Below are 22,892 nucleotides of genomic sequence, written 5' to 3'. Positions count from 1 at the left end.
AATTGGGCTGGAGAGATAGCTCAGAGGTTAAGAGCACTGGCTGTTCTTCCGGAGGTCCTGAGTTCAATTCCCAGCAACCACATGGTGGCTCACAACCATCTGTACTGAGATCTGGCGCCCTCCTCTGGTGTGCGGGCATACATCGAGGCAGAATGTTGTATACATAATAAATAAATCTTTAAAAAGAAATTTTAAAAAAAGGTGTGTGGCCGGGCGGTGGTGGCGCACGCCTTTAATCCCAGCACTCGGGAGGCAGAGGCAGGCGGATCTCTGTGAGTTCGAGACCAGCCTGGTCTACAAGAGCTAGCTCCAGGACAGGCTCTAAAGCCGCAGAGAAACCCTGTCTCGAAAAAACAAAAAACAAAAAACAAACAAACAAAAAAAAAAGTTGTGTGCCGCTTCCACCAGTCTTTTTAAAAAAAAATCCCATGGAATTCTATGAGCTGTGTCCACACACTTGTTGGCACTGCTTCAGGGCCAAGATGATCAAGCCCAGATGGTAAAAATGGAAATTGTGGTGGTTTGAAAGAAAAGGCCCCCAGAGGCTCACAGGCTGTAGCACTATTAGGAGCTGTGGCCTTGCTGGAGTAGGCATGGCCTTATTGGAGGAAGTGTGTCACTGGGGTGGGCTTTGAGGTCTCAGATGCTCAAACCAGGCCAGTAACTCACAGTGTCTCTTCCTGCTGCCTACAGATCCATATGAAGAACTCTCAGCTACCTCTTCAGCACAATGTCTGTCTATATGATGTCATGCTTCCTGCCATGGCAATAAGGGATTGAACATCTGAAACTGTAAGCCAGCCCAATTAAAATGCTTTCCTTTATAAGAGTTGCCATGGTCATGGTGTCTCTTCACAGCAATAGAAACCCTAACTAAGAAATAAATAAAATAAAAAAAAAAAAACTGTGCTATACCTTGAGAAGAATCTTATAGTTACTTCTATGTGGAAAGCTACATGTGATAACAGAAAACAATTTTAAATCATAGCTGTTCATCAATTGTTTTAAATTCCACATAATTTCATGGTTCTCTAAATCTGGCCTGCATGCTCATGTTTGTTTTCTGTTAGGGAGATCCACTTCCCTGCATTCCCAACTCAGAACCAGAATCCTCTTCACTCTCAGAGGCTCAGCTCAGGGGAAATTCCTCCTAACTCGCTCTACTCTACTTCACATTAAGAGAAAGTGCACTTCTGTTATAAATGCCTTATTCAGCCTGACATTTACACACTTGCACATCTTTCTCACCATGTTACCTTTGTCATGGTGTCCTACCCAAAGGCAACAATGAAGAAACTAATTGTATACACATAATTATGAATGCAATATAATTGCATATGTAAATCAGCACATAAGTATATAAAGCACATTTATCACAATCTAATGAGGTTAAATAATTAAAGTTGCCACATGTAATCTAGATGTTGAGGAGATGCCAGGAGATCAGGTAGACTGCCTGCAGTCCTTCTCCATTCTTTCCTTTCCCCAGTCCCACAGGATCATCCCCAGCACTGTACAGAACAGCACCTGCATCCTCCGTCCCACACTGCCCCTGTCTCCTGTGACTCCCACAAACCATCCCCTTCTGGCCTGCTTCACCTCACTTGCTGCCATAGCCCAGCCCCCCACTCAGGCAGACTTCTACAGCTCAACTGCAGTCATATCTGCCAGTGATATTCTCCACTCTCTCTGTTCCCTTAGAGCCAATGCCCCAGTCTCCTCACTGGTTCTGCAACAGATCACCAGCTGAGGCCTTCCTTCTCTCGTGCCCAGGGCTCCTGTAGATCCCACATTAAATACAGACATTACCTCAGGGTAAAAGGTTGGAAAAAGATATTCTAAGCACTGGTCTTCTTGTGGGACTCCTAACAGTGGGAGGCAGGGCTTCGCTGATGCTTTTTGCTGGCTTTGGGAACACTTTCCTCATACTGGGGTGCCTTGTCCTGCCTTAATACAGAGAAGTGCTTAGTTTTACATGCAACTTGACTATGCCATGTTTTGTTGCTATCCATGGCAAGACCTGCCCTTTTTCTTGAAATGAAACTGAGGAGAAGTGGATGAGGTGGGTAGAGGGGAGGTTGGGGGCAGGGGACTGTGAGAATAGGTAGGGAAGAAGAAAAGGAAGGAAAGGAAGGAAGGGAGGGAGGGAGGGAGGGATGAGGAGGGGTGGAGGGAGGGAGGGGAAGGGAAGGGGAAAAGAAAGGAAAGGAAAGGAAAGGAAAGGAAAGGAAAGGAAAGGAAAGGAAAGGAAAAAGATATTCTAAGAAAATGAATCTATGAAGCAATCTGGTATAGCTGGTTTAATAGCTAACAAAATAGATTAAAACCCAAAACTAATCAAATGATATGGGAAAGGACACTACATACTTATAAAAGGAAAACTCTACCAAGAAAACATTTAAATTTTAAGCGTCTATGTCCCAAACACAAGTGTCACCATTTTTATAAAGGAAGCATTACCACAGCTAAAATCATATATTGACAGTCACACACTGATAGGGGGAAGACTTCAATACTCCACTCTCACCAACAAACAGGCCATCCAGACAAAAACTAGACAGAAAAATACTGGTGCTAACAGACATTATAAACTGAATGGACCTACCAGATATTTACAGACTATTTCACCCAAACACAAAAAAATATACCTTCTCCTCTTCACCTCATGTAACTTTCTCCAAAACTGATCACATACTCAAACACAAAGCAAGTTTCAGCAGGTACAAGGAAATTTAAATAACTCCTGGTTTCCTGTCAGATCACCAGGGATTAAAGCTAGATATTATCAACAACCCAAAGCTTACAAACTCATGGAAACTGATCAGCTCTCTACTGAATGAAAAATGGGTCAAGACAGAAATTTTAAAAAAAGAAATTAAAGACTTTCTGAAATTCAGTGAAAATGAATACACAGCATACCTAAAGTTATGAGACACAATGAAAGCCACGCTAAGATGAAAGTTCATAGCACTAAGTGCCTACATTTAAAAAAAAGTTAGATCTCATACTAGCAACTTAAAAGTAAACCTAAAAGTTCTAGAACAAAAAGAAAATACGCCCAAGAGGAATAGAAGCAAGAAATAATGAAATGGAGGGCTGAAATCAATAAAATAGAAACAAAGAGAACAAGAAGAATCAATGAAACGAAGAGTTGATTCTTTGAAAAAATTGGTAGACAAACCCTTATCCAATCTAACTAAAAGACACAGAAAGAATATTCAAATTAGCAAAATCAAAGGTGTAAATAGAGACATTAAAACAGACAAGAAAATCCACAGAATCGAAGGACATACTTAAAAATCTATACCAAAATGAAAAATCTAAGAAAAAAATTGTACATAGTTACACTTACTAAGGTTAAATCATGATTGGATAAATAATTTTAAATAGAACTACAACCCTTAGTGAAATTGAAGCCATCATTAAAAGTCTCCCAACCAAAAAAGGGGGTGCAGAAGGTTTCAGCACAGAATTCTACCAAATTTTCAAAGAAAAATTAATACCAATACTTTTTAAATTATTTTACAAAGTGAAACAGAAAGAACATTGCCAAATTCATTTTATGAAGCCACAGTTACCCTGATACCCAAAACCACATAAAGACTCAATTAAGAAAGAGAATTATAGACCAATTTCCCTTATGAACATAGATGCAGAAATATTTAATAAACTGTTGCAAAACAAAGAACACATCAAAAAAATCTTCCATCATGATCAAGTAGGCTTAATTCCAGAGATGCAGGGATGGTTCAATATATAAAAATCAGTAAACGTAATCTACTATACAAACTAAAAAGAAAAAACTACATAAGATGCTGAAAAGGCCTTTGACAAAATCCAACACTCCTTCATGATAAAATTCTTGGAGAGACTGAGGATACAAGGAACATACCTAAACACAATAAAGGCAACTTACAGCTAGCCAACAGCCAGCATCAAATTAAATGTAGAAACTCAGAGTAATTACATTAAAATCAGGAACAATACAAGGTTGTCCACTCTCTCCATGTTGATTCAATTTCAATATAGTACTCAAAGTTTTAGCAAAAACAATAAGACAACTTAAGAAAATCAAGGGGATACAAATTAGAAGAGAAGAAGCTAAAGAATCTTTATTTGTAGATCATATGATAGTATACATAAATGGCCCTAAAATTTTTACTAGGGAACTTCTGAAGCTAATAAACACTTTCAGCAAAGTAGCTAGATACACAATTAACTCAAAAAAATCAGTAATCCTACTATTTACAAATGACAAGTACTGAGAAGGAAATCAGGGAAATAACACCTTTCACAATAGCCTTGAATAATATAAAACATCCTGGGATAACTCTAACCAAGCAAGTGAAAGACTTGTATGATAAAATCTTCAAGTCTTTGAAGAAAGAAATTAAAGAAGATATCAGAAGATGAAAAGACCTCCCATGCTCATGGGTTAGTAGAATTAATATAGAAAATTGGCCATTTTTACCAAAAGCAATCTACAAATTCAATGAAATCCCATCAAAATTCCAACACATTTTTTTTTACCTTGAAAGGACAATTCTCAACTTGATATGGAAGAAAACCTAGGATAGCCAATACAATCCTGACCAATAAAATAAATGGTAGAGGTATCATGATCCCTGATTCCAAGTTGTATTACAGAGCTATAGTAATAAAAACTGCATGGCATAAAAGCAGACATGTTTATAAATGGAATTGAACTGAATAGCCAGACATAAATTCACACACCTATAGACACCTGATTTTTTTTATAAAGAAGCCAGAATTATATAATAGAAAAAAGGAAGCATCTCCAACAAAGAGTGCTGGTCATACTGGATGTATACATGTAGAAGAATGCAAATATATATTCTTCATAAAACTCAAGTTCAAGTGGATCACTGACCTCAAGATAAAACCAGATACACTGAACTTAATAGAAGAGAAAGTGGGAATTAGCCTTGAACACTGGCACAGGAGACAACTTTCTGAACAGAATACCAATAGCATAGGCATTGAGATCAACATTTAATAAATGGAACTTCAGGAAACTGAAAAGCTTCTGTAAGGCAAAGGACACTGTCAATCAGACAAAGAGGCAGTCTATAGAATAGGAAAAGATTTTTATCAACTACACATCTAATACAGGGCTAATATCCAAAATATATGAAGAACTCAAGAAATCAAAGATATCAATAAACCAAACAATCCAAGTTAATAATGGAATACAGGTTTAAACAGAGAATTCTCAACATGGAATTTCAAATGTCTGAGAAACACTTAAAGAAATTTTCAATATCCTTAGCCACCAGGAAAATGCAAATCAAAGCTACTTTGATCTTAGCCACATGGCTGTATGGCTAAGATTAATAACACAAGTGACTGGTGAATGCTGGTAGAGGCTGCTTGTTTGTTTCCTGGCCACCCAAACCCTAAATAATCACTCAGAAACTATATTAATTAAATCACTGCTTGGCCAATCACTTAAGTGTATTGCTAGCTAGCTCTTATATCTTAAATTAATCTATTTCTATTGATCTGTGTATTGCCAAATTGGCTGTGACTTACCAGGCAAAGTTCCAGTGCCTGTCTCCTCCAGCAGCCATATGGCATCACATTGACTCTGCCTACTCTCTCTCTACATCTATCTTCTTGGAATTCCCGCCTTACCCTATTCTGCTCTACTACCGACCCAAAACAGCTTCTTTATTAACCAATGGTATTCACTGCATACAGAGAGGAATCCCACATTACCTCCCTTTTCTGTCTAAATAAAAAGGAAGGTTTTAACTTTAACATAGTAAAATTACTTATAACAAAACAGTTATCAAACAAGAATTATAGTTATAATATTTAGTCCATCTATACTTAGCAAATTAAAGAAAACACTCTATAATTTACCCTATCCTTATGAGTCTAAAGTTTTATATCTAATCTATCTTTTAAAATTATAAAACTGTCTTTCTTTAACTTCATCAAAGACTTCAGAAAGATATAATATTACCTAAGTTAACAGGAAGTGCATTGTAAGAAACTTTCAAAACTCTAGAATTGACAAAGACATCTTGCTGCATGGTCACCCAAAGTTACTCTGAAACACTTTGGCATCCATCTTCAGCTCATAGTATCTAGCAAACTTTTCCATGAAACAGGAAATTTCAAAGACAGTTCTGCCTATATTGGCAGTTTGTCAGTCACTTTCTTCTGTGTCCTACAGAATGCCTGTCAGACTCTTTCATGAAGCAGGAACCCCCAAAGGACCATCTCATCTTTGGCAAGTTCAGCAGTCATTTCTCTGTGGGTCCTGCATGCACAGTTCATACAGCATAATATCAAGCAGTCGGGGCAAGAGCAGTTTCTTGCCCAAATGACTAACAAACTCCATAAGGAGCATCTTCAATGCCCATCTTCCTCTTGAAGAAATTGGTGCTGCCAGAAGCAGATGTGTCTCATTGTCACGAAAAGTCCTAAGTCCTTAAAACATTTTAAATGTCATATTCTGTTAGTCTTTATTTTTTTTTCTTTTTTCTTATTTTGGTTTTCTCAAGACAGGGTTTCTCTGCAGCTTTTTTAGAGCCTGCCCTGGAACTAGCTCTTGTAGACCAGGCTGGCCTTGAACTCACAGAGATCTGCCTGCCTCTGCCTCCCGAGTGCTGGGATTAAAGGCGTGCGCCACCACCGCCCGGCTTCTGTTAGTCTTTAAAAGGTTTAAAGAATAACTATCCATCTGAAATATATCTCTGTATATCTAAAAAGCCTAATCAGGACTATAAGCTTGACTATTATAGATGACTATCTATTAACCTTTATTTCTTAATTATATATTACATATTTAAATGAGCTGCACAAACATAATACCTTAGTCAAGAGCAGAAACATACACATAACAAAACTGATCTTAAATCTGTGTCAATAGACCAAGATCCATACCAATACAAAGTATTCATATCTATAGCATATCTCCCTTTAAATGTAAATAAACATTTATAAACAATATTTGGGAATTTGAGCATAGTTCTCTCCAAACTGCTTCCTGTTTTTTGATGGGCAAAGTAATTTTAGGGGTTTACGAAGATCTTTCAGAGGGTCTTGGCCTATCAAATCACATTAGTCTGGAAGGAATTCACAGATTCTCATCCTCTGTGGAAACAAAAGCAGAACCTTCTTTTCCAAAGCAACTTATTTTTAGACCCAAGTTTTGAAGTCAAGCTATCTATAAAGGATATATGTTGGTTTAGCTTAGCAGCCCATACAATGAAATGTCTCTCTGTACTTAACTTATGCATAGTCAAAAAATCCAAAGAAAACACAATAATATACATAAATAATCTAGACTCTCTGTGTATTTTCCATCTTTACATGGCTTTTTTTTTACTCCTTTAATCTATGGCTGGCTGTACTCTGTCTCTTTAAAGATTTTATTTTATTTATTTTTTTAAAAAATTCACTTAGTTCTTTTTATAACTATTTCTTCTCTCTCCCAAGCCCCCATACATTTATCCAACACCATGACCCATCTGGATCTTTTCCATCTGGATCTGTCTTGATTGTGCGGGTATCTGTTATCTTTTCTGACCAGGAGTGATTTAAAAAAAAAATGCTAAATGGGCATGGCTACGACCAACTCCATGGCACTGCCTGTTGGCTCCGACCATGTCCAACATGGAGGACACATATCTGCCTCTGATAGCTATGCACACTGCCCCAGCTCCAGGGTCACAGCGTGTCTGTGTTACCATTAAGCAATTTGTAACACACTGCTCACAGACTCCATTTAAGTGCTCAGCCTCCTGCAAAAGCCAGAGCTGTTCCTGCAACTAGCACAAATCAGGAAGCCACCTTTGGAAACTGCGTGGGTTTTTTTGCTGCCAATGCTGAATCAGGAAGACCTCTCTTAAAGGAGCCATGATGCCCCTGCTTGACAGCAGCAAACAGAGCCCATTCCCCACCCCCAAAAACACAACTACCAAGAGGCTGCATTTGGCTCCCATTTTTTCTCAGTTTAGAAGCCCTCTTTTATTTTTCTTAAGCCTTATGTGGATCTATGCCCCAGACGGTGGATGCCATAGACCCAGAGAGTTTAAATAAAGAGGAGAGATTTGGGTAGAAATACATAGGTCTCCCTGGGAAGGAGAAATAGAATAGGGTGGATTTGGTGGGGATGAGAGAGGGAGGGATCAGGTGGAGGGGAGATGGGATGAAGAAAGAGAGTATAGGGAGAGATAGCCAGAATTGAGAGGCTTTGGTGAGCAGTGTGGAAGCCTAACACAATCAAACCTTCCTGGAATCTATGAGGGAGATCCTAGTGAGAACTCCTAGAAATGGGGAATACAGAGCCTCAACTGCCATCTTTTGTTGCCAGGCAAGTCCAGTGGTGGGACTGGGTGACACTGAATTGAGTTATTGACTGAGGGGGTCTTGTGGAGATTCCCAAACAGCCGGGGCTGATGCTAGGACAGAGCGCTGCTCTCCAAAACCTGACAGTAGAGCCCCATTGCTCTACGTCCACACAGCTCACTGAACAAGGAGAGGTCCAGTTGGTGCCCGCATGAAGCCTTAACCCCTACCTTCTAATTAGTCCCTTTTGTGTGGGAAGGTACTCTGCAGGCTACAAGAAGAGAAACGTGGACACCATCCTAGCCACAAAACCTCTGATCAACAATCAGTGCTGCCTGTCAGATGTGCCGGAGCAATGGTGGCACTGAATTTGTGGGAGTAGCCAACCAGAGAGCCATCATATTGCTGGATGGCCAGGAACCAGAGACTGGATTGCCCAGAGACCTAAGGTAGAACCAAATATGACCTATCTATGTTATCAATAGGTTAAAAAACAAAAAAGAAAAACAAAAAGAACAACAACAAATCAATGAAGAGAGTCCCATTTAAAGATCCTTCAGAGGCCAGCTGGACCACAGGGGGCAGTTGCTTGGAGGTGTGCAAGCTAGCCCGCAAGTTCTTTCATTATAGAAAGTTGTTTCCATGGGAAAGAGAAATTGGCAAGGAATGGAGGGAAACAAGTTGACAGGAATCTTCTGGCAGTCTTCCTACAAGAACTTCTCACTTTTACTGAAAAGGGAAGAAAAATGCCATCCAATGTCTGCCATTGCCTTTGAAAACCCTAATCTTAGCTGTGGTGGCTCACTGCCACAGTTGGCTGTCTGAAGATCCGTGCTAAAGTCTTCCCTCGTTTGCTGTATTCTCACAGAAATAGCAGAGAGGTGCGTATTCTCTGTTTGTTTCTCTTTTTGTCTCCCTTTATGACAAGAAAGTGCAAAATCCCCAGGACAAACTGAGGTCCTGTATCACAGAAGGAGATTCCATAGAGAGTCTAGGAAGACCCAAGCCAGACAGCAAATTTCCTCCCGAGGCTCAATTACAATTGTCGCTATGCAAACCATCTGTGCGGTCTAGTGCTGCCTGGGTGTGGGGTGAAACTCCAACTATCTTCCTGAAAAACCATCCCTCTTCTTAATAGGTATCTTGCTTCCTGTCTGTTCTGTATAAACTGTTAGTATGTGGTTCTCTGCACATGTTCACATATCTATATGCATGACTACTTGAGCTAGTTTAAGCAAACGTGGTATACAAATGAGTGTTCTAAAATAATTATCAACGTGTATTATGCAAAATGTTTTTTAAAATTCTACAACCAATTTTCTAATAAGTCAATGATAAACCTATTTAAACTTGTTTAAAGAATAGGCCTTTGAGTCTGGTCACTAGTCAATAGAGACATACAAAAATGCCTTACCCTACAGCAGTGATTCTCACCCTTCCTAATGCTGCAACCCTTTACTACAGTTCCTCATGCTGTGCCGACCCCAACCCTAAAATTATTTCATTGCTGCTTCATAACTGTAATTTTGTTGGTATGAATCATAATGTAAATGTCTGATATGCAAGATATCTGATGTTTGACTGGCAAAAGATTCTCGACTCACAGGTTGAGAACTGCTGTCCTAAAGCAAGGAAAGCAATAATGTGACAAGCAGCCATGCGGACAGATTAAAAAGCCTGAAAAGCAAGATGCTTGCAATAATCAGAGCCCAAAAAAAGATGAGCATCTATTGAAGAACGAGATGATTCTATATGCCGAATCCTGTCTGCCTCCCAGGGAGACCATCGAAAGGCTACTATGAAAGAAGCATAGTAATTTGATCGCATTAAAGGAGGTTTAAGTGTTAAAAGATTATGTCCAAACAAAACAAGTGCATTGTGGCAAGCATCTAAAAGGGTCTACCTCCCACTCATCCCCACCCACAGCTATGTCATAGGAAACGCATTTTCAACCTTGGTCTGGCAGAGCATGTAAATTAAACGACAGAAGACACATATATGTGCATGTGTATCGATTTCTGCAAATAAGCCAGAACGGTACAGACTTCCCAGAGTACTGTGAGGGGAAAAAGGTGTATCTCCCTTGAATCCACAATAATTTGCAAACTTGAAGGGCTATACGTGGTCCTTCAAAGTACTTTTTGTTTCTGAATTGTCTCTGGGCTGTTCTTAGCCCTAGTTTGGCATGGTTTTTAACAACTGGGTTGTCTGGGTGCAAGTTTATCAAGACCCTAACCGCCACATGCACACTTGTTTAGCCCATCGCACTTTAGAGCGAGCTCAGCAGAGAACATAAAAACTTCAACCGGGGACGTCAGAAATCCCAGATCACTGCGCGTTCGCGTGTCCCCTGGACATTCCGTTGGGTGACCTGACACGTCATCCCTGCTCCTGGAAGGACCTACGGACATGCCCTCCCGATCCATCTCACAGCGACACCCCGCGGGCCAAGGCTCCACTCGCGACCCGGAGAGCGTGCGCCCACAGCCCGGGCCACGCGTGGGCCTTCTCCGCGCAGCGGGGAGCAGGACGCCTGTCGCCGCAGTTCGGACGCTCGAGCCCCGGGTGAAGCTCGGGAGCTCACGGGGTTCGGCGGGGACCAGCCAGGGGCCGCCCGGACACCCTCGCGCGTGGGGTGGCCGCGCGCCGCCCGCCCCTAGGCGCCGAGGGCCCGCCAAGGCCGCGGGGCTCGGGCCGCCACCTGAAGCAGCGCGTCCCCGCGCACGCGCGCCCCCGCCGGCCGCGACCCCGAGCGAGCGACTTGCACTAACTTTCCGGGGCGGGGGAAGGGCGGCCGGGCCCCGGCCTGACCTGTGCTCAGGTTGTCGTTGATCCTCAGCGGCACCCGCAGGATGTAGACCAGGAAGAGCACGATGAAGAACCACACGGTCCACAGATAGGTCCACGACCACAAGAAGCAGGACTTGAGCTGCTCCAGGAAGCCCGCCGCCGCCTCGGCCATCTTCCGGCGCTGCTGCGGCCCGCCGCGGCGCTCGCTGGCTGCCGGGATGATTCACCGGCCCGAGGCACCGCTCGAGCCGCCGCCGCCGCCGCCGCCGCCGCCGCCGCAAGGGCCCCGCGCCCCCGAGCGCGCTCGCCCGCTCGCCCGGGGTGCGGCGGGAAACCGCGCGGCCTGCGCACCGAGCCCCCGCCGGTGGCCTTCGTGGAGCGGTCACGTGGGCCCGGTGCCTGCACCCTCCCGGGCCATTTATACTTCTTATCCTAGTATTTTAGGAGGGCAGCCCGGCCGCCGCCGCCGAGGAAACCACTGACGTAACAGCTCGCGCGTGTAGTGCGCTTCCGAGAGCCGGGCGGGTTCCAGACTTTGTAAGGTCTGGGTGAGAGCCTGCAACAGTTGCCAGGACCCCGATTATATACGGAGGGAAACTGAGGTACAAAGCGCTGCAGGGGAGCCAGAATTCAGTTGCAATCGAGAGATCCGGGATGCAGGGTCTGAAGGATCTGTTTCTCTCAGGACGCTGGCTTAAAGGCATCAATAAAACCCAGAAGAGATAGATAGCAGAGCTGCACTCCTGATCAGTAGGCCTGAAGGGAAATCTTGTTTGCCTTTATTCCACTTGCTATTATATTTTGTTTTCTAGCAGCACTATGAAGGGCTTTCCAAAGAAATGGACAACATACATATTTTTTATCCTCGTATTTTTTGAGTGATTGCCAGTCAAACAATTTTCCCTTGATTTTTTGTTTTGTTGTTTTTTTTTTCAGATAAGCAATTCCCTAGGATAAGTGACATTCTTCATCTGAACCTACTGAAGAAAAAAAGAAAATTGTGTGCTTTTTCCCATGGCTGAATTAATTAGTGTATTTCATACAAGGCTTTAGATGACATATCCAAGTCTGTTTCTGTCCATAAATGATATGGCTTTTAATGTATTTATGTTAATAAAGCAAGTACAGGCTGTTCCAACTATAACCAAGACATTAAAATTCATCACCGAACAGAGTATTTTATTACAAATTTTACGTTCAGGCTCAGAATGCACTCCTTTAAACTGTGACACTTTGGGCCTCAGAGCTAAGTGATTCGAGTAGTAGGAAACCATAAAGGCCTCAGAAGCAAAGTGTCTCTGCGCTCCCATTCTTTCACCCCTTGCTTGTCCTCCAAAGCAAAGCCAACTCCCAGAAGCCAAAATTCCTCTTCTCCAAGGTGAGTTGTAGAGACTAGAGGGCATCCTCCGCAGACCAAGCCTTAAAACCTAGGAAGATCATTTCTCCCTTCCCCTCATTCTAGGACATTCTGCATCATAAACCTCGGAAAGGAGGAAGGTCAGGAAGAGGCTAAGAATGTCCACTTCCCCTCAGCCAGTAAGAACGTGGACGCCACCCCCACCCCAGCCTCTCTATCGCACACCTGAGCCCAAAGAGTTTTCTCGGGGTCTTTTAGTCTTCCTCTCTGGCAGCTGCTGTGTCATGGAACGCGGTGGCTAAAGTGTATTCATCACGCTTTCCTCTTGCCAGCCTGTTTTAGGGGGTGTTGGCCATGCCCCCTTACAATGGCTGTGGAGAGGTGTCACACCTTTCTGCTCCTACGAGCACTCGTCGTTTCCTCCATAGTAAAACAAGCTGAATGAATTTTCACATGCGGGACCTGTTTACGTAATGGAACGGCCACGTTTTCTAGTTCCAGTCTCGTTCTCTGCTACTGTTGGCTCCACTCTTCTTCTATATTGAAATGCAGGCTCCGAGAACAGAGAATTGCTTCATACGTGCTTTGGCATAGTCACTTATGCCAGCACAGTGCCGTGTGATTTTTTTTTTAAATCTATCGAAGATGCCTAGAGTCTTCGTAGAACAGAAGAACATGAATGTACTTTATGTGATGCTAAAGGAACCCACAGAAGCTCTGCAACTCACAGAAGACGGTATCGCTGGCTGAATTTCACATAAGTGAAGAATTAGGGGAACTACTGATTTTTTCAGTTAATTAACCTCTGTGAAGGGATATGAATATGGCTCACTTAAGCTACTACTTTCCACATAGTTGTTTCTAAAGGGCCGGTCTAGCCTCTGCTACTCTCCAGCGCCTCCCCTGGTGTGCTGCCAGAAGTGGTGGCAGGAAGTGACATGCCTCTGTGCTTTAAAATGATAATAATAATAATAATAATAATAATAAAAGTAAGAGAGTGCGGTCTGCTACACACTTTGGCCACTAAAGCAAGGGTGGAGTATGGCCAAATACTGAGTACCTGGGACTGAGTCTCATTTTGCAGGGCCTGATAGCAACACTAATTAGCTACTGTGGTCGCCTGGCATTGTACACATTAGAGAAAACGACCAATCCACATGCAAGTGGGGATTTTAAAAATGCTGAGATACAATTGATGGAATTAAGCATGACAGTTTCAGGTGGCCATTCAATTGCACTAATGAAAAGTTAGTCTATCTAGGGGATTGTCTGTGAGGGTATTTCCAGAAGAGACTGATAAAGGAGCCTGGGTACATTCAATGGAGAATATTCACCTTCAGTGTGTGTAAATAGCATTCAGGGACCTGGAGAGGTTAAAACTAGAAAAGAATGTACTCATCTCCCAGAATAGAGGCCTTCCTTGCCTCTTCTATTGTCCTTGGCCACACCAGGTTTCCCGGACTCCAGGGCCAGTGCCACCCTCGGGCCTTCAGCCTCCAACTGTAACTTGTAGCATGGGTTCCCTTCCTGAGTTTGGGCCATGACCTTTGAAATTAGAATGAGCTGTGCCACCATCTCTCCGGTTCTCTGGGTTGCAAGAGAGCCCTGCAAGGAACTTCTCATACTGTAGAATATATGAATAATTCCCTAGTAAGTCGACTTCTCCTTTTTCCTTTCCATTTTCAACTGGGCACAAAGACATCAAGATTCAGATCAGTTCTGTTTGTTCCCCAGCCATAACCTTCTGTTGCAGCTTGATTGCTTTGCATGGAGAACCAGACATGGGGAACCAGACAGTGGGCTCCTACCACCAATTTTACCATGACCTCCCCGTTATCTACCTAACGTAGGAAATCTAGATGGTATACAGCACCGTAAGCAGGATACTTTGCCAACTGTTCTGTACCACTGCTTGTCAAACATTTTTCTGGCTATGCTTCACAGCGAGGCATCTTGTAAAACTGCCTATTGGCTGCTTTGTTTCAGGGATAGCATTGATGGACCTCCTTTGACACATCATTTCTATCAGTTCATCAGAATACTGATCTTTTTCTAAAAGATACAGCACCAGGATGCAGAGGCAGGCAGATCTCTGAATTCGAGTTCAGCCTGGTCTACAGAGTGAGTTCCAGGACAACCAGGGCTACACAAAGAAGCCCTGTCTCGACAACAAAACAAAACAAACATACAAACAAAAGCAGCGATTCTCAACCTGTGGGTTGCGGTCCCCAAAGGGTAACATATCAGATATCATGCATATCAGATACTTACGTTATGATTTATAACAGTAGCAAAATTACAGTCATGAAGTAGCAGTAAAATAATTTTAGGGTTGGGGGTCATCACAACATGTGGAACAGCATTAGGAAGATTGACAACCCACAATACTAAAGTCTACTTTTATAAGTCTACTTTTATAAGTCTACTTTTATAAGTCATTTTCAGAGTTCATATAATATTTAAACACCAGAAATACCGTTTTGATATTTTGATTTTGTTTTAAAAATCTTGACCATTGTTTGTTAGTGGGGTTAATGAATTAATTGTTCGCTAATGTGTCCATAACAATCCATGAGGATGGCTGTTCTTGTTTAGTGATCTACAGAGAACTCAGTAAGGACAACTCCAGCTTTGTTTTTAAACAAGAACTTCTCCAAGCCAACATCCTCTTCCATGGAGTATTAGAGAGATGAAATTTCAGCTGTCCATATAGAGTTGAAAGGATTTTTCAGGTAGCATAAGGCCTGGGGAGACCAACTTTAATATACAATCCCGTACATAGAGAGAATGCATGTTCATAACCAATATATGCATATAAGCTTAACAGAGAACGAATGAGTCACAGTGGCTGATTTTGAAATTACATGGTGGTTTCCTGGGGGAAGGAAAGAAAAGAGATCTTATGGATGGACTGGGGGCAGGTGAACTGAGGACAGGTGGGCTGGGGGCAGGTGGACTGGGAACAGGTGGGCTGGGGGCAGGTGGACTGGGAACAGGTGGGCTGGGGGCAGATGGACTGGAAACAGGTGGGCTGGGAGCAGGTGAACTGGGAGCAGGTGGGCTGTGGGCAGGTGGACTAGGAACAGGTGGGCTGGGGGCAGGTGAACTGGGGGCAGGTGGACTGGGGGCAGGTGGACTGGGGGCAGGTGGACAGGGGGCAGGTGGACTGGAAACAGGTGGGCTAGGGGCAGGTGGACTGGGAACAGGTGGGCTGGGGGCAGATGGACTGGGAACAGGTGGGCTGGGGCATGTGGAATCTGAGGGATCAGGTTGGAGAGTAGATGAAGGGGTAAAGTACTGAAAGAGATGACAGGAAACCGGGAGGGGGCATTTTGGGGCCAGGTAGAAACCTGATGCAAGAGAAATTCCCAGGGATCTACAAAGATAGCCCCAGTTAAGAATAGCATTGGTGGATGCTTAGCCTGAACTGACCATCTCCTGTGACCAAGAAGGACTTCCAGTGGAGAGAATGGGACACTAGCCTATCTACATAACCTTTGACCTACAGTCGGTCCTGCCTATGTGTGGGGATTTGGTGGTGGTAGTGGGGTGATAAGGGTGGTGTAGAGATTGTTGGAGTGGTCCGGCCTCAGACCCAGACTACGGGACTGAACCCGCCCCTGACATTGCCTGGAATGCCAGAACCCAGAGACCTAGGATAGAACCAAACACGACTGGAGAAAAACATTGTCAGCATTATGATGCCTGGTGGCATTCTGCTATACTCATGGATTGGTGACAATCCCAGTTGTCATCAGAGAGTCTTCATCCAGTAACTAATGGAAACTGATGCAGACCCACAGCCAAGCACTGGGCAGAGCTCCTGCCGAAGAGAGGTATGAAGGATGGCATGAGCAGGGCTCGATGGGGTGGTGTCAAGGACATCACAAGGGAACCCACAAAATCAATTAACCTGGACTCACAGGAACTCACAGAGTCTGGACTAACAGCCATGGAGCCTGCATGGGACTGACCTAGGCTGTCTACATATGTGTGACAGTTATGTAGCTTGGTCTACTTGTGGGACTCCTAGCAGTGAGAGCAGATGCTACCTAATGTTTTGACTGGTTTTAGGAAACTTATTCCTCATATTGGGTTACTTTGCCCTATCTAGGAGCTTTGTTCTACCTCAGCTTGCTACGACATGCTTTGTTGCTACAATGGGAGGCCTGCTCCATTCTGAAGAGAAATAGAGGAGAGGATTGGGGTGGGGGTGGGGGAGAAGGGAAGGGGAACTGTGGTCAATGTGTAAGATAAATGAATAAATGTAATTAATAAGAAAATTATAAAAAAAAGAAAAAAAAAGAAAATTACATGATGAGCCGAAGTCTTTACCATTTGTTTCCCCATTCCTAACAAAGATATCTTAATTTCTATGCAAAATTCTTTACTGACAAGCCAGGGCTCAGGAATGATCATTCATCAGAATTCCTGGTTTGTTTTCAAATGTGGGACCAAGCACTCAGTCTCATCTCTTATATTAGTGGCTTTTATATAGACAGAAAAATTCTCATGACAGTAACACAAAACATTCTAGAACAATCAGAGCTTGGTATTATAAGTATTATGAAGGCAATAAATAAACCCTATTTCCTTTCCAGAAACCTACAACTGCCAAGGCAGGGTGATTCCTCATTTTCAAGGAAAAGCCAAACCATGAAATTCTACTGAAAAGAAATAGAGAAGTCAGCACCGCCTTCTCGTTTACACCCTACAAACATAATTGAAAGAGGAGGTCAGATGAGTGAGCTGTACAGCACACACACACACACACACACACACACACACACCACCCTAAGAGATCAGAAGTGTGAACCCTTTGGCATTCTGACACATCTCTTGCTTCTAAAACACATCATGACAGCAACAACTAGTCCACACTCTTCAAATACTCTGTCTGTTCCTACCATGACATTCAGTCTCTCTCCTCTTGGAAGATGCAGCTTAGTGTTTCCATTGCACAGTAAATGGTATATTGCTAATGTGATCATATTTTATTCTTGACGCCCAAACTCAAGATTTTTAGTTTATTTGTGTGTGCATGTGTGTGTGTGTGTCTGTGTGTAGGTTAGAACACATCTTGAAGAAGTTACTTCTTTCCTTCCTCCAGACAGGTTCTGGGTATGAAACTCAGGTCATCCTGCTTGGTAGAAACCTTCTTTACCTGCTAAGCCAACTCAATAGCCCGAAATAATCCACTTTCAAAATATCATCAGTGACCTTGTGGCTTTATTTTAAAAACTACATAATTTGGGTCCACAACTGGCTCGGATTTCAAGGGCCAGAATCACAGCTACACACTTCAGGTTTCATGGTCATGCCCTTCTGACACATGTAAATACCCAATTCAATAACATTTTTGCACTGGAAGTCAGACAGAAGATTAGGATAATGTTTGAGAATTATCAGTAGATTTAAGAAAACCTACTAGCTCACATCTGTTTTTACTAACACAGCATTTATTCTTTAATTTCTGCAAACCGGTTCTATCATTCTAAATAGGGTGTACAGCTCTCTACTTGGCACATTACATTTATTATGTTTTCATTTCCAATATGGACTACAGTATTTAGTAAATTCCCGCAGAATTTTATGATCATTATTAACCTAATATTTTTTAAGTAGAGGCAGGGGGAAGTCACATTATTTTTTTTTTTGTCTCAAAGTATATTTCAGGCTGGGAAGGTGGTTCACTAGTTAAAAGCATTTACTGCTCCCAAGAGTTCCTAAGTTCAGTTCCCAGCAGCCACCTCACATTAGGTGGCTCACAACTGTCTGTAACCCTAACTCTAGGGGATATGACACACCTTCTAGCCTGCACAGGCACCTATACACATTAGCATACACAAGCGCGCGCGCACACACACACACACACACACACACACACACACACACACACGTCAAAATTTTAAAAAAAAAATTAAGAAAGTATTAAATAATTTGACTTCACATTACCTAAGTTAATTGTATTTCCAGTGTGAGTTGTAGCCTCTCTTCTCCACAATGTCTCAGAAAACTCATTTGGGTTTTCATTTTTCCCTGTATTACAACGCCATTGCATCGTAGCTAAACTGAATACTGAATGCATATTAAACTTTAATGGCTTTTGTGTCCTTGTGGCTAATGGAAGTTATTGACTATGGGTTATAACTGAAGCTGTTACTTCCCTTCAGTTTTTTCTTCCCCTCAAAATTATCATCATAAAACCAGTTTACAGTACAGTTTTGTCAGTTGTAACAAGTACGAGCTGAAGATATCTACATACATACAAACAAGACAGCTTGAATTAACTTGTCAAGGATAGCTTGGACAAACTAGAGTAGTTCTATAATCTAAATTTAACATTTTGCACTTCTGTTGCTTATATTCATTGCTTAATACACATTAATTTTTTTAAAAAAGGTACTTGTTTTGCAACTCAACATCTTTCCTTAGCCTTCAAGTGCTGGTGTTAGAGATATGGGCCACCTGGTTGTCAAGCATGTGTTACATGATTGTTCCTTGGCCCATTTTCCTTTCTTAATCACTTTATGGAGCTACCACACATGTGGTATAATAAGCAGAACTGGAATGAGTATATTGAGTTGGAGGGCAGTAAAGGATAAGGTAGTGGCTTGATTTCTTCATCTCTCTGCAAGAATATTCTCTGTACTTCACAAATAGAAGCCCTGTATGGTTTTCAGTTAAGGACCCAATACATTTTCACAGCAGGAGAGACACGGTAGCTTGAGAGGACAAGAGAGATGTTTCAAGTATAGAGGTTGCTACACAAACGTGGCAACCTACATCTTGATTCCTAGCAACCAAACAAATGACAAGCACAGTGGTGCACATCTATGAACTCAGCCCTGGGTGGCATTGGGGGTCAAAGGCAGGCAATCTTTGAGCTCAGGACTGGGCTATCTTGCTGGTGGAGTTTCAGGGTCAGTGAAAGACCCTGTAAAAATAGTGATGATAAGGCAGAGAATGATCCAGGAAGACACCAATAATCAACACCCGCACACGCACACAAAATTCAGTTTGAGGGAGAAGTATGCAACACATACGTTCACTAGTTCCACGTCATTGAGAGAATTCTGACAGAAGTGGAACCAACCACCCAGCCTCGTCTGTCACATTAGAGCCCCAAATAAAAACACCCTGTACTGTCTTGTCAAAGGGGATTCTTGAAGAAGGTAGAAGGCTGTATGGCCAACTCATCCTGCTTCCCTGGAACTTGCCCATTTGTAAAACTGAAAGTCTCATGTCTGGGAAACCCCAGTCATAGCTGGGCTAAAAAAAAAAAAATCTCTGTGTTTTCTTTCTTTCAAGTTTTAAGACAAGTCTGGAGGCATGAGGAAAGCTATTTTCTTTACCTCCAGATGGATTTTCTCTCCTCAACTACTTTGGAACTCTATTTCTTTCTCTTGTCTACTTCTGTTTGTTTGAGATTGAGTCTTGATATCTACCCCTGTTGAGCCTGGAACTCACAAAGATCGACCTGCCCACTGGGATTAAAGGCATGCACCACTGTGCTCAGCTCTTGTCTATTTTCCAAATTTGTTCTCAGCTGTTTAAGCAAACATAATTTATGTCAGTGAAGTTATTCTTTCAAGTGCTATTTGATACCAAATATCAAAGCCATAAAATATAACAAGGCACCTGACATATTTCCAGATATCACTATAGCTTAGGGCTCAAGGGCCATGTAACAAACTTTAATAAGGTGACAAATTTAATTCCATCATGCAGGTTAGGTTAGAACAAAAAATTGTGGATATACTATATCTCTTCAATTAAAAAGTCACAAGAGAATGTATCTGTAGAGAGCAAAAAGCCAAAAAAAAGTATGCTTTGCTCTTTCAATATTTAGTACTTATTCATTTTGTTATTGCTTTATTAATACCCTAGAGAGGAACTGCAGTCCTGGGCAACTTAATGACAAGACTTGTTTTGAGAAATGTGCTTTGCTGAGCAATCTCATTATGGTGCTAACACCATGGAGCCACTAAAATGGCTATGAGCGCTAAGAGGTATGACCTTCTGGGATCCTCATTGCACCTGTGACCTAAAGTGAACGAAAGCATCGCCATGTGGCACACGAATGTAACAGCGCCAAGCTCAGGTTTAGTAAGAAGGTATAAGCCGTGGGCATGGTGGTACACAGCTCTAGTCCCAAGACCTTTGGACGACGGCATTCTAAAAATTTGAGACCTTTCTGAACTATATAACAGGTGCCATGACAACCACAGCTATAGAATGAGATACTTTTGCTTGTTTGTTTTAAGCATGGGAAAGAAACTCAAAACCTTGGGCAAACTACGCTTTACAAAACTTCAGATTGCCATTTTAATCTTGTCCACAAACTAGCTCAATTTCAAAAGTTTACAGATGGAAAAGATAAAAGTAAATTCAGAATAAAGTAGATATTCTGTGAACTTAATTGTGATTAATAGGAGGACTTAATAAGTAAATGGAATTAAATAAATAGGCAACATTGATGTCCCAACTTTGGACAGCAAGAAGGGGAGAAACTGTCTTCCCTAGGAAAGAACATACCAATTGATTATCCAATACCAAATGGTCAACCCTGAAAACATAAATAATATTAAATGTAATGAGCATGTTGTATTTATATATTTAGAAACACACACACAGGTCTGGAGAGATGGCTCAGAGGTTAAGAGCATTGACTGCTCTTCCAGAGGTCCTGAGTTCAATTCCCAGCAACCACATGGTGGCTCATAACCATCTATAATGAGATCCGGTGCCCTCTTCTGGCATGTAAGCATACATGGAAGGAATGTTGTATACATAATAAATAAATCTTTAAAAAAAACAGAAACACACACACACACACAAAACAATTAAAGGAAAAGAGGCCATGGATTTAAAGAGGTCAAGTGAGTATACGGGAGAGTTTGGGGGAAGAAATGGAAGGGGGAATGATATAACTATTATATAACCTGATATATAAACCTTAAAATATTTATATATATATTGGCCAGCAAGAAAAGAGATCTAAAGTAACTTCCAAAGTATGCATATTATTTCATTTATGTTCCAAAGTTAGTATGTTCCAAAATATCAAACATACTAAGTGCACAGTAAAAATAAATACATAGATATTTAAAATCTGAACATAGCCATGGCCCTACAGCAGCCAGGGTCTGAGTTGACGTCCATGACTCTGATTGCAGTTGAGGGCTGTGTGCCCAGAGTCTGGTCAGCCACCTGAGACCATGTTAGTGCTCAAGGGTCGTGTTGCATCCAGGGCCATACAGATCTGAGTGGCCTGTGCTACTACCTAGTGGCATGGTGACCACCAGGCCAGAGCTGCTGCTGTGGGCCATGTCTGTGTCCATGGCCGTACTGCAGCCAGCATCTGTGTTGATGTCCATGACTCCTGTTACCATCAAAGACCATTTGGATGCCCAGAGTCTAGGCTGCCTCCTGGGCTATGCTAGTGCCCAAGGGTCACACGGTCACTGCCATCATGCTGATCTGAGTGGCCTGCCCTGTCACCTAGGGCCACAGTGACATCCGGGCCCAGCCTCTGCTGAGGACCATGTCTGATTCAGTGATCCTACCACAGCAGAGATCTGTGGCGAGGTCTCCATCCTGTGTTGCCACCAAAGGCCACATGGAAGCCTAGGCTTTGAATATAAACCTGTGGCCTTGTTGGAGTCTGAGGGCCATGCTGCTGCAGCCATAGACATCTGAGTGGACTACGCTGCCATGCAGGTCCATGGTGACATCCAGGTCAGAGCTACAGCTGAGGACCATGTCCAGACATGGTCCCACAGCAGCCAGGGTCTGTGTTGACATCCAAGGCCTGGGTTGCCACCAAAGGTCACACAAAATCAAGGGTCTGGGCCACACCCTGTGGTCTTGTTGATGTCAGAGGGTCGGGCCACCACCTGAGCCAACCTGATATGAGTGTCCTTTGCTGCCATTTAAAGCCATGGTGTCATCCTGGCCTGAGTTGCTGCCAAGGGCCATGTGGTCCTACTGCATTTGGGGTCTGTGGTAATGTCTGTGGCCCGTGTCACCACAGGGGACCACAGGAATCAAGTGTGGTGAGCCCACTCTGCCCTTCACTGGCCCTGGGAAAGCTGGTCCTACCCCTTGCTGGACACTACTGCAAGAGAGATGGCTCCACCTCTCACCATGAATGTGGGAAAAGTGGCCCTGTTGGCACAGGCATAGAAGAGCCAGGTCTACTCCTTACCTGAAGGGGGTGGGGAGCAGCCCCAGTGGCCTGGACTAACCAGTTCACTGCCACTGCCACCCGGGCCCATAGCCAGGGTCTTGGATTGGCCCACCCTGACATCTACCCCATCTATGTCCTGCTAGAGCGCATAAAGGGACTGATCCTGTGGAATACTCCCCACAGGATCTCTGTGACTCAGGGCGGCAACAGGATATCGAGAAGAATTCCTGT

General features: G+C 42.9%; 2 protein-coding genes across 3 annotated transcripts in view; one reads left to right on the top strand and one right to left on the bottom strand.

Annotated features, from left to right (window-relative positions):
* The window catches only part of St7 (suppression of tumorigenicity 7), a 232,166-nt gene extending 220,804 nt beyond the window's left edge, over positions 1 to 11,362 (bottom strand). For both annotated transcript variants that reach the window (XM_038318939.2, XM_038318940.2), the window contains exon 1: positions 11,134 to 11,362. In XM_038318939.2, coding sequence (XP_038174867.1) covers positions 11,134 to 11,284 — 151 coding nt within the window. In that variant the 5' untranslated portion in view covers positions 11,285 to 11,362. The remainder of the gene's footprint in view (positions 1 to 11,133) is intronic.
* A 4,009-nt stretch (positions 11,363 to 15,371) lies between these two features.
* LOC121677099 (acanthoscurrin-2-like) lies at positions 15,372 to 21,738 on the top strand. The gene is made up of 2 exons (XM_042054569.1): positions 15,372 to 15,758; positions 21,649 to 21,738. Exons 1-2 carry the CDS (start codon positions 15,372 to 15,374, stop codon positions 21,736 to 21,738), a joined length of 477 nt encoding a protein of 158 aa, XP_041910503.1.
* Positions 21,739 to 22,892: the final 1,154 nt, after the last annotated feature.

Source organism: Arvicola amphibius, chromosome 2 (assembly GCF_903992535.2).
Source record: "Arvicola amphibius chromosome 2, mArvAmp1.2, whole genome shotgun sequence".
Lineage (NCBI taxonomy): Eukaryota > Metazoa > Chordata > Mammalia > Rodentia > Cricetidae > Arvicola > Arvicola amphibius.
Note: the sequence above shows the minus strand (reverse complement) of the source record. Positions and strands in the feature narration are given on the sequence as shown.

Excerpts from the sequence above, each read along its gene's own strand:
- LOC121677099 (XM_042054569.1), top strand. The coding sequence starts at position 15,372 with ATGGATGGACTGGGGGCAGGTGAACTGAGGACAGGTGGGCTGGGGGCA. Across the intron at positions 15,759-21,648 it reads GTTGGAGAGTAGATGAAGGG|TTGAGGGCTGTGTGCCCAGA; the intron begins GTAAAGTACTGA and ends CTCTGATTGCAG.